General features: G+C 50.9%; 1 protein-coding gene across 1 annotated transcript; it reads right to left on the bottom strand.

The window, feature by feature from the left end:
• Window positions 1–696: 696 nt before the first annotated feature.
• Window positions 697–16387, bottom strand: LOC138103945 (serine/threonine-protein kinase PAK 3-like). The gene is given in 16 exon segments (XM_069002608.1): window positions 697–786; window positions 2137–2274; window positions 3745–3941; window positions 4387–4486; window positions 5320–5406; window positions 5408–5438; window positions 6648–6760; window positions 7541–7589; window positions 8276–8339; window positions 9942–10104; window positions 10411–10578; window positions 11005–11346; window positions 11625–11759; window positions 14798–14920; window positions 15355–15392; window positions 16312–16387. Coding segments are annotated over 16 exon segments (1914 nt in total).
• Window positions 16388–18216: the final 1829 nt, after the last annotated feature.

The raw sequence follows: 18216 nt of genomic DNA on the forward strand, positions 1-18216 counted from the left end.
CTCTGCCCAGCCTCAGGCTGCTCTGGGCTCTGCCAGGGCTCTGCTGGGGCTCTGGCCCAGGCAGTACTGGGTTGCTCTCACCTCACGCTCGCTGACAGCTCTGCATCAGACGAGACTTTCAGAGCACCCTCACTGATCTTTCTGCTTTCTCAGTTGAGCAAGACTCTCCTCCAGCCAGAGATTGTACTTAGGGATACAAATCCAAGTGGCAGGAACCCCAATGCTCTCGAGTCACAGCTGAACACCTGCATCTGCACAGGATGTTTTGGCTGCCCCACTCCTCCTCTGGTTTTGCCTGCAAATGCCATTGCCCTTTCTGCCTCAACTGCAAGTACCACGGCTGGGCAAAAACTGGCCAGTGCGTCGTATTCCAAAGGCAGTGTGGTGTGGAGAGGATGAATGAAGAAGAGCCTGCCCCACTTACAAACCACACCAAAGAAGCCATAAGCGTCCCTTTCCACCTTTAAGAAACAACTGACCATTCAGAAGGAAACGTCAAGCTTATTCACAAGGCTGAGAAGGAAGGGAATCTTCAAGGTGAGTTGAGGTTTCAGAAACTTTATTTATATGCAATCCTGCTCTGCAATCCTACACTACAATCCTATTCTACAATCCTACTTGACAATCCTACTTGACAATCCTACTCTACAATCCTATTCTAAGCTGGTTGTGGAGTAAACAGGTCTGACGTGATTATCACATTCTTGTCTCCTCCTTCCTCTTCTTCACTGCAATGATCAGTGGCACCAGGCTGGATACAGGCTCAGCTGATGCTACAAATGGGTGCTGCCAAAGGAAACAAAACAAAAAACCCCAATGAACCATGACTTCCCAAGCTCAGTGCTTCACAGGCTCAATCAGGATTCCTCAGGTTCCTAGAAAGACGGAGAAAGAGGACTGACGGGACCATCTGCACCTCCATCTTCATGTGCAGGACCTTGCCATCACAGGCCAACCTGGCCCAGAATCCCACCCATCCATTCATCCAGATGTCTTCATCTTGCTGGCATTTTTGCCCTGCCAGTGCTCTAGAAATGGTGCTTTCTGTCCCCGGGGTTTCTTCCTTTCAGGAAACTTCAAAGCCTCACATAGGTCCCTGTCCTTGAAAGACAGGCACTGTGCTAATTTCCACAGGGACACAGAGCAGTGTCTGCCTTTCCATCCCCTCCCCCTCCTGTGCTGGATGGCACCTGCCTTCCCAGCAGGGACAGCTGAGTAGCACTGGGTCCTGCAGCTCCCTCTCTGCCACTCAGCCTGGCGGTAACCCTGGGGCAGTTCCCGTCTGCTTGACCGTGCCAGGCAGCAGGTGGGGCTGGGACAAATCCATCTCAGCTGTCCTTTTGTGGGTGGCAGAAACCCCTAGGAGTGAGGCAGGGGGCACAAACCAGGGTCCCTCAGAGGCTCACAGTGAGCTGCCCACAGCCAAATCTCCAACTGCTGGGCTGGGACTGGTTTCCTTGGGTTCCCCCACCACCATTTCACGCCTCTGTACCCCGCATTGCTCTCCTTCAGTTCTTTTGCCATCAGAGAAGACTGAATACCCCACCAAATTACAATACAGGGCGACAGAAACAATCAGAGGATGGAGCACCTCTCCTCTGAGGACCAGCTGAGAGACCTGGAGTAATTCAGCCTGGAGAAGAACAGGCCCCAGGGAGACTTTACTGCCACGTTCCAGTACTTCAAAGGGGCTTCTGAGGAAGTGGGGGACACTTTTTTTAACAGGGCTAGTTGCAGTAGGACATGGGGTAATATTTGTAGTATATAATGGGGATCAAGTCAGGTTAGGTGTAAGGAAGAACTTGTTTTACTCAGAGCATGGTGCAACACTAGCACGGGTTGCCCCGAGAGCTGGTAGGTGCCCCATCCCTGGAAACATTCCAGGTCAGGTGGGATGTGGCCCTGAGCAAGCTCTGATCTCTTTAAAGATGCCCCTGGTCATCGCAGGGCACTTGGACCTGATGACCTCTATGGGTCCGTGGCAGCCCAGCCCAGTTGAGGATTCCACGCCGTTTTCATTTGAAAAGCACCAAGGGTGGAGGGGAGGGGCAGGGGGGTTGTCTGATGCCTTGGACTTCAGTGGAGGAGGAGCCCATCCTCGGACACTGTTTCACCTGCAGCCCCTTCGCATTTTACCTGCAGGAGCTCCTTGGCAGACCAGCGCCGCTCCTCGTTGGTCTGCAGGCAGCAGCTCAGGAAGCCACGCAGCAAAGGCGAGAATAGGTTGGGCTCCTGCAGCTTTGGTCTCCCTCCTGTGGCTATCAGGAGTTGAGGCTGCAGAAAAAGGAAACACGAGGCTCCACCTGCTTCTTTCAAGTATCTGTAAATGCTCTCCCAGAGCCCATTGCAGTGGCGGTTTCTGCCCTGGCAGATGGGCAGAGATGACTTTCCTACACCAACAGAAAACCCAAACCCCAAAGCAGCCACAGCTTTTCCGACATCCAGCGGATCTTGCCTTGGCAGCTGATTTCATTGGCTGACCTAGCTAGTGGGAACTACATCAGCAAAAGCACGTTTTGCTTCTCTGAGGATTGACACCAGCTTGACAGGCTATTTGAAGAGGGAGTTTGCTCTATCTATACCATCTCCAAGGATTATTACATGAAAGGCATCTCTGCAGTGCTTGTTGGTCCATTAAGCACAGCTTCCATACAACAAAAATCATCAAGTTCTTTGTTCTCTTCTTGAAAAAAATGCAGACGCAAAATCCATCTAAAATAGACGGAAATAACAATGGAAAGAGGCCTAGGAGTCTCCATGAAAATGCCTGCCACAATAGGAACAGCTCTGTGCTGGTGGCACTGAAAGAGATGGTGACCAAAGAGACTTTGTTATGATCCTCTTCAACCCAGAGGAAAATTTCCTTTGCTTTTCCCACACCACCAGAGGTCACAAAGGGGGTTTTATCCTGTCCTTCTGCAGCTGAGCTCAGCCACTGGACACGGTGGGGAGCTGGAGCCCTCCTCCCTGTCATTATAACTGTGCAACCCAGGGACGTCCCTGCTCCTGCGGTAAAGGAACACGGCACCCGTGTCAACCACAGAGCTTGGGTCCCAGCCCCAGTCACCTGGCTGCAAGCTCTTTAATGTTCCAACAAACACCAAGGGTTTGGCATACAATTCTAACTGCAGTCTGAGAAAAAGACATGCTGAACTTATCCAGGCCACCCAGACACATGACAGAACAACGTACAGATGATTTGGAAGCCTGACAGTTTCAAAGACCCACAGGATTTGGAAAAGATGCTGCAGCTTGGAGGAAAATTGATGTGCTGTGGCTAATAAAGGAAGAAGCAAGAAGCACTGCTTGGGGTTTGCTTTGCTGGTTTTTTCTCTTGTCTTTTTTTCTTTTTCTTTTCTCTTTCTGTTTTCCTTTTTCCTTTTCTATAAAGTTGAAACTGGGAAGGTCCAGCCTCCATTTCAAAGGATATTTATCACACTGCTAAACTCTCCACTGAAAAATTCTTGTCCTTCAGAGACAGAGCTCCAAGAGAGTTTGACAAGCACATGAGAAACGTCAGGCATGGCTGAAGGCCAAAATGGCAGGTTTCTGAGCTGGCTGCTTGCCACTTCCCTTCTGATGCAAGCAAAAGTACCGCAGATGCTGATGTGCTGCAGGGCCATTTTTAGAAGGGGACCTTGGTGGAAGCAGTGCCAGCAGACGGCAATGGGATTTTGCCCAGTTGCAAACAGAACGTGGGACAGGTGAGAAAGACAGAGGGATCAGTGAGTATTGGCTCCTTACCGAGACAGGATCTCCATTCCAGTGAGGAACTTCCCGTTCCACCATTTCGATTCCCACTATGCCAAAAGACCATATGTCCGCTTTGGGGCCATACGGTTGACCTGTCACGATTTCAGGTGCCATCCACCCAGAAATCCCGGCCACTGATCTCTGTCTACTCTGCTCAGGGGTGAGCTGAGCAGAGAGGCCAAAATCAGCTGAGGAGAAAACAAAATACTGTGAAAACCAGCTCAAATTAGGAAACCAAGCAAAAGAATTCCCCACTCTCAGCCTCAGAATGCACTGTGTAATCTGCTAGAAAACCGTCCGTGCTCTATTTCCTCAGGGCTTTAGCCAAGGAAATATGGAATTGGCCACTTCAAAAAAACCCACATTTTTTACACTTCCCCCAGCAGTGGCCTGTATTTTCCTGAAGCTTTGGATTGTAGCTCCCTCCCTCTGGAAGGGACGCACACAAACCTATGCCACTCTTGACTGCTTGTTCCTTGTGATACCTCTGTGCACGTTGCAACTGTGCCCTCAGCTCACAGCAGGGGTCCCTGCACTGCCACCAGCACCACTTTGGGGGAACTGGCAGTCACTCAAAAGCAGCCCCAAACCCCACATGCCCGGAATGCCGTGCCTGACCAAGAATATACCGACCCAGCTTGACAGAGCCGTGGGTTCCAAGAAGGATGTTGCAGCTCTTCACATGCTGGTGGATCATGTGGTTTGAATGAAGAAAATCCAGTCCTTTCAGGCACTGAGAGAGAAAACAGAAACAGGAGGGCAAAAATTAGTGATGTGATTTCAGCACACAAGAAAGGAAACAGCTCTAAAAGATTCCAGGGGAATGGGGAGTAATGGCAGAACACGGTGCCATCGAGAGGAAGAGCTTGCTGCTCCAACACTGCCTTTCTAAGGGAAGGCATGTCAGCTTTTGAAAGAGCAATGGGAATTGCTGTTCTAGACTGTCCCCTGCAAACCAGCCCGAATGACTGCTGCTGCAGTGGATGTGCTCTCTCCATCCAGAGGACAAACGAGGGGTTTGCCATGAAAGAAAAAGTCCTTCCCTTTGGTGTGAAGTGGATCACTTTTGGGTGGGGGCCTGCATGGCAAAGGTTTTCTTGCTGGCCTCAGCACAGACTTGGAAGTATCACATGAGTCACCTTTCAGAAGCAAACAGCATTTTGGGTGCACTACTGTCCTTTTCAGCTGAGGACTGTGAGAAAGGAGTCTCTCTTTTTCTTTGCCATTAGTTTCAAATCCTGCCACCAGCACCTTTGCTTTTACAGGCAGGGAACGCAGTGCAGACAGGCTCCAGGCAAACATTTAGAGAGGCAAGGTGGAGAACAGCAAATACAAATACAAGAGACAGAGCAAGAATACAAGAGCAGGAGATAAGAGTACAAGAACAGAGTACAGTGAGTGCAGGCACACTGCCACGCAGTTCACTTGAGATGCTCTTGCTTCTCCATAGCACAGCAGCAACACAGAAACAAAGCTTGGCACATGAAATCTCTGCTGTGCTGAGCCCCTGTTTCCCAGACAATCCTGCCCAAGCCCTCGGAAGGAAGCACAGGTGGGATCCCTGACCTCCCGACTGATGGTTGCCATCTCGTCTTCACACAGGTAGGTCTTGCTGATGACGTCGCTCAGAGTGCCTCCATCCATGTACTCCATAGACCAGCCAGAGTTCCTCATCCACAAGGTAGCTGAAGGAAGGAAACAAGGATGTGGAGATGAACATACATGGCTACGTTGCTGTTTGGAAAAGACAATGGTTGATTCTCCTTTCCGGGTCCCTTTGAAATGAGGACAGAACAAAAGGAGTAGACGTTCCCTCTAGGCTGTGCAGTGTTTGCAACCTGTGCAGTCTCAAGGAGAAAGGCACAGCTGTGAAAAAGGAGATGTCCTAGATAGCCAGCAAGTGAAAAATGCAGTTTGGTAACAGCCCAGATAAAAAACCTGTCATGCATGGTATGTCTGGAAATAAGCACCTAGTCTTCCTGGCATGCACGGCAATGGAAAAGAGGGGCAACAATCCCAGGGAAATCCTCTCCAGGATGGTTTATCAGCACTTAAAACACTTGAAAAAATCAAGCCCCAAAACAGCATGGAGGCAGTGAACTTAAAGGCTATTGATTTAGTAAGATAGTGCTGATCCAGGTTTTTGAACAAACTTCAAACTAAGTGTGCCAGGGAAGATTAATGCAGACAAAATGCACTCTCTTCCCATCCACTGGAGATGAGTAGAGAAATGATAATTAACCAGTAATTAAGAGCTCTATTTTCTGCCAGTGACCCTGAATCAGGGGGAGGAAGGGAAGCAGAGGTTAAATGATTTGCTAAGAAGCTGCTTGTTAAAAGCAATGCATACAGCTTGCTCAACACTTACTGTGCCTGCCGAAGCAGAATGAGAAGATAGAAGACTATTGATAAGGGGAAGGAATCTTGACCAAAGATCCTGTTTTTGAACATGTGCAGGGAAGCAAGATGAAAAGTTCAGAATCAGGAAGACTCTTTACTTCGTCTGAGGAAGACTCTTACTTCACCCTGGAGACCCCTGCCCACGACCACCAGACAACACTGCGCAAGCGCAAGGCGGATGTAAAGGACTTTTGGGCTCATTGTAATACGAGGCGAGGCTGGGCGGGGCTGGGCAATGAATATGTATAGGTGTATTGGGAAACTCAGTGAATATGGGACTTGTAACCCGATAAATACCAGGCTGAATGCAGCTGTGGGCACACATGACTTTGGAGGATTATCCCCCACGCGTCCCAGCACTGGAATAAACATACCTACTTTACTCCTTATTCCAGTAGTGGAGTCTTTCCCGCATATCAACCCAAGTGGGTTTTTAACCTCGCATGCTTGAGTATGTGAACCAACATTCATGGGATAAAACCACAACCACTCACCTGTCTAAATAGTTCACAGTGTTGGGGTTCTTATTCATTTTCATGACCATGAGTTCATTTCCAGTTACTTCCTTTCTCCTTGGTCCTTGAAGATTTATTTTCTTTATGGCCACCTAAAATGACAATGACAATCAGTACCTTGAGAAGTTGGTGGCACGAGACCACAACGCACATGGAGTGAGTGATTTTGGAATGACACAGCCGAGCTGTGCCAAAGTGCCTTGTGATTAGACACTGGAGTAATTAGGAACTGACATTGCAACAGCCCATTTCTCCGCTCCCTTGTGGGCCAGAAACAGGACATGTGGCCACTGACGTTTTGCCTTGTCCACTTGCTAACAATGGTGTCTCTACTATCACCCACAAAGCTCTGCCCACACTCTCTGCTGCTCTGTCTGGGATCCAAAGAAGTAATCCAAGCCTTGGTACTCTATGGATACATCCTGGGCTATAAGAGCAGGGCTTAGGGGCTTTTAGGGACACCTTGCACATCCCTCCCTAGGTGCAGTTCTCAAGCGCAGCACTGCAGGTTGCTAAGGAACTACCAGTAAGATTCAGATGTATTTGCTGGCAGCCAGAAATGAGAATTCAGGACTCTGAAACTGTAGCCCCCCAGAGCAGTGAGATGCTCTAAGGCACCACCTTTGTTTTAGCCATTGAGAGCGAGTGAGCGCGTCCTTCTCCGAAAGCGACCACCACCCTCCTTGCCTTCCTTCTGAGAAGCTGAGAAGGACAAAGAGTGTCCCAAATGCATTTTGCAGGCTGGCACCCGTCTGCGCTTCCTGTGCCTTTGCAGCACAGCTCTCCCGGTGACCCAAAGCTCCAGCCACAACTCACACCAGAGGGGAAAGCCCTCGAGAGCTGCAGAATCTGCAGGGGCTGTTGACATTTACCTCTCCTCCTGTGGCAGTGTCGAGTGCTCTACAAACTTCTCCAAAACCCCTAGAAACAAAACAGCAGCAAAGAAAGGAGAAGCTGTTTAGACCTTGGAGTGAAAGCCAGCCCAGATGGGAGATCTCTGCTCTAAGTGCCTAAAACCTGCAGGGTGCAGGAAGGATCTGCCAGAAGGTGATGATGCCTTTTCCTCTCAAGTGCATGGGCACTGGGCCTGTTCCTGAAGCTTTGGGCTTTAGTGCCTCAGCTCAAAAAGAGAGCTTATTCTTTCATCTTGAGTTTCTAAACTGTGTGGTTCTAATCCTGACCACCGAGTATTTCCTTCAACAAACTCTTGGAAAGAACTGTTCCTGAGAACTGTTATCTGACAGCTCCCAGGGGCTAGGTTGCTCTTTCAGGCAAGCAAGATTCTTCTCCTTTCATTAGTGTGGCCTCATGATTTTGAGACATACAAAAATGCTAAGGAAATTAACACACAGGTGTCCCACAGTTGAGAGACCAGGAGATCTTCCAGCTCCTGTTCCTTGCTGCAGGCAAGACCGTGGCAGCATGGAGATGCCTTTGACAATGCCTTCTGACCACACTTACACATTCTGACCAGCACTGAGAGATGGGACAATCTAACCCCAGTGTCTGAACATGTTTGCAGCTTGCCTGACTTCACACTTGGTAGATATTCCACCAGCAAAACTCCTGGCCCATGATTTTGTAGAAGTAACTGTGGTTGGACTCACCCGCTGCCGATATTTTCCAGTTCAATGTATTTTGTCACCGGATTTTCCATGCTCACCATTTTCCCTGAGAGGAACAAAATGCAAGGTGCTCACTTGAAAGCAGAGATGCCACCTTCCAGGAGATACAAAAGGCAGCCCCACTGCCTGGGGCTCTGAGCCCCTTGTGGTCAGAGTTACCCTGTGGGTAACAACAGCAACAGCAAGAAGACAGGCAGCTCGGCAGCACAGATGGCTGGCACAGATTTTCTACAGTTCTTTGGAGAGATCTCTTGCCAGGGAACTAGCCACATGCAGAGGAGACAGAGACCAGAAGAGAACAGGTACCAAGGCAGGTGAGTTGTCATCTGTAAGCACTAAGGAGAGCTGGAACTAACAGCGGCTTTCTTTTCTTGGGAATAAGCACTGTGAGATTCAACAAAAGGTTTCATATTTCCCAAGATTAAATGCACCTTGGGTTCTAGAATCAATTCCTATGAACAAGTGACATTTTTAAAACAGGAAGGAATATTGCCAAGTGTTGCCAGGAGGGGAGGGCATCTTCTCCACCTTCCAGCAGTTTGCCAGAAGAACGCCTTTCTCTTTGTAAAGCAGAGCAGCTCATGCTATAAGCAATACCAGCGGGGCTTTCAGCATCAGGACCCTCAGCCTTTATGGGCAGGCTGAGTTCAAAGATGCCCTTGCCCGTGTCCCATGTGAAGAACCACACTGCTTGTCTTCCCCCTGACTGCGCGGATCAGTCGCTGGCATTGGACTCGCCCTCTCAGCTCCGCACACGTCCCCGCCTTCCCAGCTCGGCACAGCGGCCACGGGCAGCAAGGACAGCAGTGCTCCTCGGGCGCCGGCGTGGCACGGACAGCTGCCCAGAGGAGATGCTGAGCCTCTCGTGAGTCCAGGCCGTGCCATGCAGAAGCCGGCCCAGACGAGGGGCTGCTGCCTCCCGGCAGCTCCGCGCTGCAGCGGCCGGGCAGCAGCAGGACTCTCTCAGCTGAGGAAGGCTCCAGCCTCTGCAGTCGCAGCGGCCGTCAGGGGCAGGGCAGGTACCACAGCAAGGCTGGGAAAGCCCAAGGATGAGCACTGACAAGCACTGGGAAGAAGCCACAGCCAGACCGAGCCCTGTTACAAGCTGTTGCCCCCATTCAGGGCACGACAGGATTGGCTTTGAGATCAGACACACCGAGGTGCACATCAATGTCCTTTTTGTCCCAACAGGTGATGGTAGACACAGAGTCAACTGGGCTCTGTTCTCAGCCCCACCAGGCCTTATCTGAGAGCACAGCACTGGCAGCTGTTATGGGCAAGAAGCAGATTAAATGGGTTGTGCTGCAGAAGCACAAAGGGCTTGATGTGTTTTCCTGGAGAGTGACCTGTGCAGGGTTGTGCCAAAGGGTAGAACTCCAGCAGTCACGGCCTTCTGCTGATCCAGGAACAGTCCCTGCTTCTGCCATTAGCAGAGAGGGAAGCTCAAGCAAACCCAAGGCAGTCCGAGCTGCCCTCAGAGGCAGCAGGAGCACCCAGAGCACTCCCTCGCTGCCTCGAAGCACAGCAGTTCCTGTGGGGAGTCCTAAATGTCCCCACAACACCAGACTGAGGAGGAACATTTGGTACAGCTGTGCTGGCACATGCACACAACACACTGTCCCTCACCCAAGAAATACACAAGACGTACTCAGTAGCTCCAGGTACTTGTCCTCGTTCTCCTGTCGCTGAGCAGCTGTGACCACACTGGAGCTGAGCAAACTGCCCGGGCTCCACTTCTCAGGTTGGGGAGCAAAGGCTCCTTTAGATGACCCTGCTGCTGCAGCAGGTTCAGTGACAGAGCCTGTGTAGATCTGAGACAAGAAATGGGTCTGTGTCAGAAAGTGTGGCTGGCAGAGACTGCCCTGGGATCACATTTCAAATGCAAGCCCTTAGGAAGGTGCTGTCAGCCACTTTCAGAGCTCTTAAACGGGTTTCTTTGAATGTCCACTTCTGAAACCAGAGGGGTTTTACTCGAGTCCATGGCCAATTTCATGTTCCATTTTCATGGATTTTCTGAAGGATGACTGCCACAGTGACTGCTCCACTTCCTCCCAAGGACTCCTTTCCCCCTCCAAGGGCTGCAGACACACTTGCAGCTCCTTGTTCTAATGTTCTACCTCCTCCCATTGGATCCTCTTTTCCACCACCATCTTCAGGATGTGCTCAGCCTTCAGCACCTCTGGTTGGGACAGGTCCTGTGCCTCACGCCAACCTTGGGGCTCTTTGTGGCCAATCACTTGCTGGAAGTCTTCACAGGCTGCCAGGTGAGATGTCAACACTTCCACCTCAAGTCAAACAGAACAAAGCAGTCAGAGACAGTACAGCTTGTCCCTGTCAGCCGTGGGTCACAGACTGTGAGGAAAGGGAGAGAAGAGGAGAGGGCCAGATTCACAAGGGATACAGAATTCAAAATCTATCTGGGTCACCAAGCTGACCTGCAGAGACACCTCAAGAAACAAGGAGAGCAGGAACAGGCCAGCAGGAATCCATTTGGATGACTGCTGGCCAAAAGGCCAAAGGACTAGTCGCACTGTCCAGGGCAGCAGCTGAGATTCAGCAGCCCAGGACGTGTCCTTCAGAGTGGCTGTGATAGAGGCCACAGCAGGAGGGCACTCACAGGCATCGCCCCCTTGCCTGCTCTGCAGAGGAAAGGCAAGAAGGGCAGAAACCACCGGTTCGGTGACTGCAGTGGCTATCGCTGTTGCACTCACTCGCTTTTGTAGAACCTCCTTCTCCTGAAGCAGTTGATTAGGCTCTTTGATGATTTTCATTCCTTCCTCCAGCCTCTTCTCCCTTGGCTTGATCCTAGCCTTATTTGTCTGCAATTCTGCCTGCAGGCTGTCCTCCACTTTCTGTGAAGAACAAGCGAGAGCAAGTTTCATGAGTGGAGTGGCTGCCACTCTTCCACTCACCTGGTTTTGTAGATTGCCCCTCTGCCGATGGAGATTCCAGTGCTCTTGAATTCTTCTGATGTCTTCCTCGTGCCTCCTCTTCACTGCCTTGATGTCACTCTGGGCTTTGGGCAGCTCTGCTTGTGGCTCTGCCTTGATGTCCTGTGCACACAAATGCAGAGCAAGTGACTGGCAGCTGCCATCAGGCTCAGCTTTTTCCTCTTTTGGCCTCAAAATCACATTCTTTCAGCCACTCCCTTCTCCTTCCCAAACCCAGCTCTGCTTCCATTGGAACCCTCCCATCCCGCTGCTGGTCTCTGCAGATTACAAGGCTCTGTGCTTTCAGTGCCTGTGGGACTCCTGGCCTCTTCCATCCCAAGAGCTCCGTTTTATGTCCCTGTTCCTGCCCTTCACTCTGTCACCTGGCTAGTCAGGCTTACTTGGCCATTCTCTTGTGGCTCTTCCACCTGCTGCCTGAGCTGCTCCAGCTGCTCTCGGGCTGGGAACAGCTCTCCCCGTGTCTGGCACGCCATCTCTGATAGAGCAATCTGCTCATGCTCTTTCTCTAGAAGGAGCTGCACAGAAAGCAAGAGAAGATGGCTTTCAACTTCCCATAAAACATTTGTGGGGCAGGACTCAAAGACTGATGGGCTCACACATTCCCAAAGCAATGTGCTGCTGCTCTCCTGGGTCATTCCCTGCCCATGGGGAGGCACAGATTCCAAAGTGACACTGGCACTACAGTCAGGCTCCATCTGGGACTGAAGCTCCAACAGACTCTTAGGCATCTGACAGGGAATGTGGGGCATTTCTCAAGGCTCTGCTGAGGACCTCGCTCCTCTTCTGCCGTGTCCTGTTTGTCTTCAGAAGTGACTGACACCCAGCCCTGTCCCACAGCCCCACCCTGGCTCTGCAGGTGGCTTCCTGTGTGAGCTTGCTCCTTGTGAGAGACACTTCTGGAGTTCATGTTCTCTTCAGGCCTGCACTGCCATTCCTGCCTTTCTGACATCTACACTCTTGTTACAAATCCTGGATTATTCAGGAGATGAGGATGCGCACAAAGACCCTCTGATGAAGGTCAGAGGGCCTCTAGGGCCACCTCAGTATATGGAGGAGGACCAAGGTGTTTATTCTCCCTCTTTTATCAACTGAGAATTCTGACTGGCTGTACCAGAGACCCTCACAAGGTCCCATTAACAAATTAACTTAGACACCCTTCAGGATGCCAATGAAGGAAACCATGTGTCATGTAATGCATGTATGAACCAGAGTCCCCACACACCACCTAGAGCATGGGATTGTTCCAGTCCCTTAGGACAGGCCAAAATTTAAAGGATAAACAGGGGGTTTCAGGGTGGAAAAGGCTGGAGGAGGAAAACACCTCTGAGGGGAAAAAATAACCATCTCTGGAGGGGGAAACATCTCTGCCTGCTCAGGATCAGTCAATGGAAGGAGTCTCTCCTCCTCTCAAGGAGTGCCTTTAGGTGAGCTTTGCACCTTCAGCTGCCTTGGAGCAAAACCAGGAAGATTCATTTATGTAGACAGATAGATAGACAGACCGATAGATCGATAGATTGATTGATAGATAGATAGATCTATCTCACTGTTATCATCCCTCTTTTCCTATACTTTCCATCACTACACACATCAACACTCAGTAGCCAGTGCCCTGATCAGCAGCAATCCTGAACTTGCTCTCCTGTTGCTTCAATAAACCACGCTCTTGGGGAACCTGGAGCAGGAAGGTCCTTATGGAATGCGATCAGGCCCAGGGCCCTGCACTGGGAACTGCACTCTTTGTGCATCTGTGCTGGGGCAAGTTCTTCTCTTGGACTCAACCAGACTGACGGTGCTAAAGTGGCTGCAATCAGAAATGAAGCCTGGCCCCTCACAGCCCCTCTGATCTCTGAGGGCCCTGGAATGCAGGGGCCTTGATTTCCTGCTAAACTCCCATACCTGGAATGCAACAGATACTGATCCCCTGGGCTGCCAAAAGGCATGAGCGCTGTTAACCTGAGAGTGATGTGCAAGGCCCTGCTGGCTGGGTGGCCACCAGAACAGCTCCTTCTGCACCAATGTCCCTGCCCCCAACTACGTTTTCTCATGCAAAAATACTGCATCTTCCAGAACTGCAAACTAAAATTCTAGCAGAATCTCTTCCAGTGCTGGAAAAGGGCAGGAAAGGTTGAGCAAAAGCACCTTTGCTCACTGGAGAAAGAGAAATGACACAGGGCCTCTCCTTCTAGCAAACAAACAAATAAATAAACAAAAAGATGAAAGTATCACCTACTCCAGTGTCTAAAGCACTTGGATGCAGTGAGGGGATGCTTGGCAGGGAAATGGCCCTTGTGGTGAGCACTGTCACGTAGGGATTTATGGAAGTGTAGCTGAAGGTCTTTCATGAGCCTCCCTTTTCCAGGCTAAAGCTCCCTCAGTGCCTCCTCACTGGACTTGTGCTCCACACCCTTCCCCCGTTCCCTTGCCCTTCTCTGGACCTGCTCCAGCCCCTCAATGTCATTCTGCTTCACAGGGGCCCAGAACTGGACACAGCACTCCAGCTGCGGCCTCACCGGTGCCCAGCACAGGGGGACGGTCCCTGCCCTGCTCCTGCTGCCCCACTCTTGCTGACACAGGCCAGGATGCCCTTGGCCCCTTGGCCACCGGGGCACAGCTGGCTCATGTCAGCTGCTGTTGACCAGCACCCCTGGGTCCTTTCCTCCCAGGCAGCTCCCCAGGCACAAAGTTGCACATTTGTCTTAAAATACAGCATCAAGAATTTCAAGATGTCCTTCCTGTTCTTAGCACTCACTACAAGACAGCAGACAAGGATCTGCAGCTTCATCCCAGCCTCCAGACTCCAGTGGAGTTTTCAAAGCTGCACACTTCACAACAGAAAGTATCAGCAGAAACATGCAGCCTCTGGGTTTTGCCCCAGAAGAAGGGTTCAGAACTATGCAGTTTGTTTCTTTTGCCACATGGGAGAAGAGTGGCCCCACACAGGTCATGGACAACCACAATCATCTCTTTGCAGCTTATCAAAAGCAAAATCACAGCACACTCAGAGCCCCTGTCAGCTCTGCTCCTCACTGCTCTGCCTGAAGAGGCCAAAGAACAACCTGGCAACAAAGGCACCGAAAACCCGGACTTCAGGCAGCAATTCCACATCCCCAGTGTGTCTCTGAAATACTCCCAGGTAAGCACACCCAAGAAGCTCATGTGGACAAACCACCCCAAAGAGCTGGTGTGGATAAATCAACACTTCTTGTGCCTGCAGCTACTTGGCCAGCCTGTGGAGTGGGACACGTCTCTCCAGGCCACCGTGTCCCCTACGTGTCTGGCAAGGCTGAGAGCGGTGTCTTTGGAGCGCTCCCTCCCGTGGGGACAGGGGAGCCTTCATGACTCAGGCTGGCCCCTCTTGGAATCCCAGCAAGGTGGGGCCGGAGCATGACAGGTCAAAGGCCTTTTCCAGCTGTCAGTGGCTGGGGGGAATCGCTAGGTCCTGGCAGGACTCCAGCACTCAGCATCCTCGGCCACCACCAGCAAGTGCTGGCTGGTCAGAAACTTGCAGCTCTGATTTCCTCTAAAGACAGCACCAACCAGAACTGGCACTTACTGTCTTGGAAAGTTCAGGCTGTGGTGTGACCACAGCTGGAGGGTTGTGGTCATTTTGCTCCTCTTTGGCCTCTTCTCCAGGAGCAGAGGGAGCCAGAGGAGAGTCTGCTGTTAGTTCTGTGCTCTGTGGACAGGCAGGAGCGTGAGGGACAGGCAGTTACCTATCATTTATAACCTTATTCCTATTCAGCTCTACAGCCAGCTCTACTAAGGAGAAATAACCTTTGATAGCAAGGGGATTCTAAGTCCCTCCAACTAAATTAAAATGGGCTAATTCAACAGTACTGCATATTGCTCTGAATTAGATGTTCCACCCAGGCTACTGTCAGGAAGCAACGTTCTCTCGGCAAATCTGGGCTTTTAGTTCTTTAAAAGCTCTGAAATGCAGAACTAGGAAACAGCCAGCGATGTCTTTGCTACTGCTGCTGCAGACATGGAAATGGATTTTCTCTCAGCCTACCCAGCTGGCCCTCCTCACTCTACTGCCACAGACCAAGCTCACAGCTTGTTCCACAATTCTTAAATGCCAGGAACATCAAAGGTTCCTTTCTCACTCACCTTGGGATCAGCACCTCTGAATACATGGGTCAGGTGACCTGCAGTGGACAAGGGAAAAGGAACGAGGCACTGTGAGAAAACTGCCTGTGCTGGTGAACCCCCCAGAACAAGTCAACCCCAACAGAGAGTATTTTCCTTTCACAGCATCCCTCCAGGAGACACAATTCTTTCACACAGCCAGCAAGAGAACAGGACAATATTCTTGGTTGTGCCTACGCTTTGGCCTGTTTTGCCAGTAAACAAATACAAACTTGATCAAGAAAATGCAGATTGTTCTTTCACACTTAATGCTTCTGTTCTGCCCAGCAGTTAAAGCAGCTTTTGTTCTCTTCTCTTTCGGGTACCTTATTTTTAAAATAAATTGCATGCACCAATTGCCATTAAGTTGCTGAAAACAGTTGCCCAGAAAAGCTTCCCCCAAATGCCCCTGAGCTGTGGCAGCTCTATTGTGAAACAGCTCAGGAGCAGCTCTGGGGTTCAGGAGCAGACACTCACTGTTTTGGAGTTTGCACTTCATTGCAAAGGGAATCGCTATTTTAGCACTCAGTAAAGGGTCAAGTTAGTCAAATCTTTTAATGACAAAATTTAGAATAAAAGAAGCTTTCCCTGAATTCCAGGGAGAACCACAAAGTCTTTAGAAGGCCTTCTGAGAAGGTCTCCCAATCTGCCTTTTCAAAGTCGTCCTGCTTGACCCAGCACACTGAGGAAATGACAGACTCGGCTGCCACAGACTCTGCCCTGGAGGGAAGGGAACCCCTGGAGGTTCCCTTGCAAATGCTGCCCACGCCCCCCTGGCTACAGACAGCCCATTTTTAGCTGAACGTGTTGACAGGAGCTTTACCAAACCAGTGACATCCTAATGGTGTTTTTGTTTCAAAGTCAACTCAGTTACTAAGAAAGAGCAGGAAGAGATAAAAAAGCCAGATTAAGCTACACCCAGGGAAAACCTCTACTTACGTGCCAGGTTAGCCAGGTAATATCCAGAATAACCAAAGCCATACACAGTGCAAACTGCAGCAGCGAGTGTCTCCATGGTTTGAGCACTGCTGTGCAAGTTTGCAGACTGTGCTCTAACACAAGAAAAAACAAGGCTCCTGTCAGAGTGCAGCTGCCCCCTGACAAGGCCTCAACCAGGAGGATGCTCCTGCTCTGAGCAAGCCCAAGAGCTGCTCTGACACTGAGGCCTTCCATGCACCAAGGCAACCTTCTGATGACAGCACCACAACGTGGCAACCATGCCCTGACATCACAAAGCAGCTGCTCTGCGTCGGTCTGTGACTTTATGCAAAGCAACCCAAGCTTCCCTGCAGCAAACACCAAATAGCCTGGGAAGTTCTCCTCTGTCAAAGCAGCACAAATTCCCCTCATGGGCCAAAGCCTGTTGTTCAAGGGCTCCAAGAGAACTCAAAGAGTGCCCCAAGCACCTACAGCCTGTACCCCAAGTGCACACTGAGATGCGACCAAAGCAAAGGAAACCAGGCCAAGAAAATGGCCCAAAGCACTGCACAGATCCAGGAGGGAAGGCACTATGGGCATAACAGCTGAAATAATCCCTAACAAATCGCCCCACATATTTGCACATTTATTGGACATGCCCTGGGCTCCTCTGTATGTACATCTCTGCCTCTGCCTTTGTGCCTCTTTGGAAGCAGAACTGGCAGGATTTGCCCAGCAGCAGCAGCTGCTCCAAGCTGGGAACGCGACTGGCAGTGCTGATTTCCAGAGGCTGCTGGCTCCCAGGTGGAGCCAAGGCAGGAGCGGGTTGAAAGGTGCTGGCACTGCTGCTGCTCTGTGCCAGAGAGCCCCGGCTGGGAGGGCACGGTGCCCACTGCGCCGTGGGCTCTCTCTCTCCTGCCAGAGCTGGGCACACCTGGGAACGAGTCATGCCGACCTGTGGGAAAACCAAGGGGCTTGGGGAGGCTGCATTTCCCTGCACACACCCAGGCCACCTGGGGCAGAGAGCTTTGGCCACCCAAAAGGTAAACCAGATGGAAACAGCTTGAAAAGGTTTCATTTCAACCTTTCTTTATTCTTCAATAGAAATGACCAAAATGGAAGTTACCAAGCAGGGCCTGATCCCTGCTGCCATCTCAGCGTCAGAAAGGAGGCATTACTTTATTTCAGCACTAGGTGCATGAGGAATCACTTTGCTAACACGGGCACACCCAGCAATCTCATCTACTCATTTGTATCCATGGAACTAAGACATATTCATTACTTTGCTCAAACTCACAGGCTAAACATTCCCACAAAGTATTTGACATATTTAAATCACTTCCCCAGAATTACTGACATTGAGAGGAGGGGTCTCTTGAGGGCCTCTGGTGGTTGTTCTGCAAATTCTCCTTCTATGCTCAAGAGCCTCCTAAAACCACTTTCTTCCCCTTGAATGCATTGCAGCTGTCTTCTTAGCAGGCCCCCTCTCTTTATTCTCAAGGCTAAGTTATCCACTTGCACACATTAATCACTGGTGTGGGGCAATACAGGACTAAGCACTGTCTGTTAAAGCTTAAGGAATTCTCTGGCAATCAAACACACGCATTTCGTGATCACCGAGCCCAAGGCCGCCTCCGACCCTCCTGTCACCCACCAGCCCTTCTCCCCTCACAAACAGCAGGTCCAGCGGTGCCTCCCTCGCTGGCTCAGTCACCAGCTGTGTCAGAAGTTCTCTGTCCCACACTCCAGGAACACCCTGGACTGTTTGCTCTCCGCTGCACTCTATTGCCAGCAGACATCCCCACCCTGTTCCGTTCCCCCTGCAGAGCCTCGTATCTGCTATCCACGGGCACCTGGGAAGGGGGGGCAGTCACAGAGGAGACGCACCCGCTGCGCTGGGCAGGAACCAAAACCCTCTCGAGTCAC

This window comes from Aphelocoma coerulescens (assembly GCF_041296385.1).
Source record: "Aphelocoma coerulescens isolate FSJ_1873_10779 chromosome Z unlocalized genomic scaffold, UR_Acoe_1.0 ChrZ_unloc_scaf_1, whole genome shotgun sequence".
NCBI classification, from domain to species: Eukaryota; Metazoa; Chordata; class Aves; order Passeriformes; family Corvidae; genus Aphelocoma; species Aphelocoma coerulescens.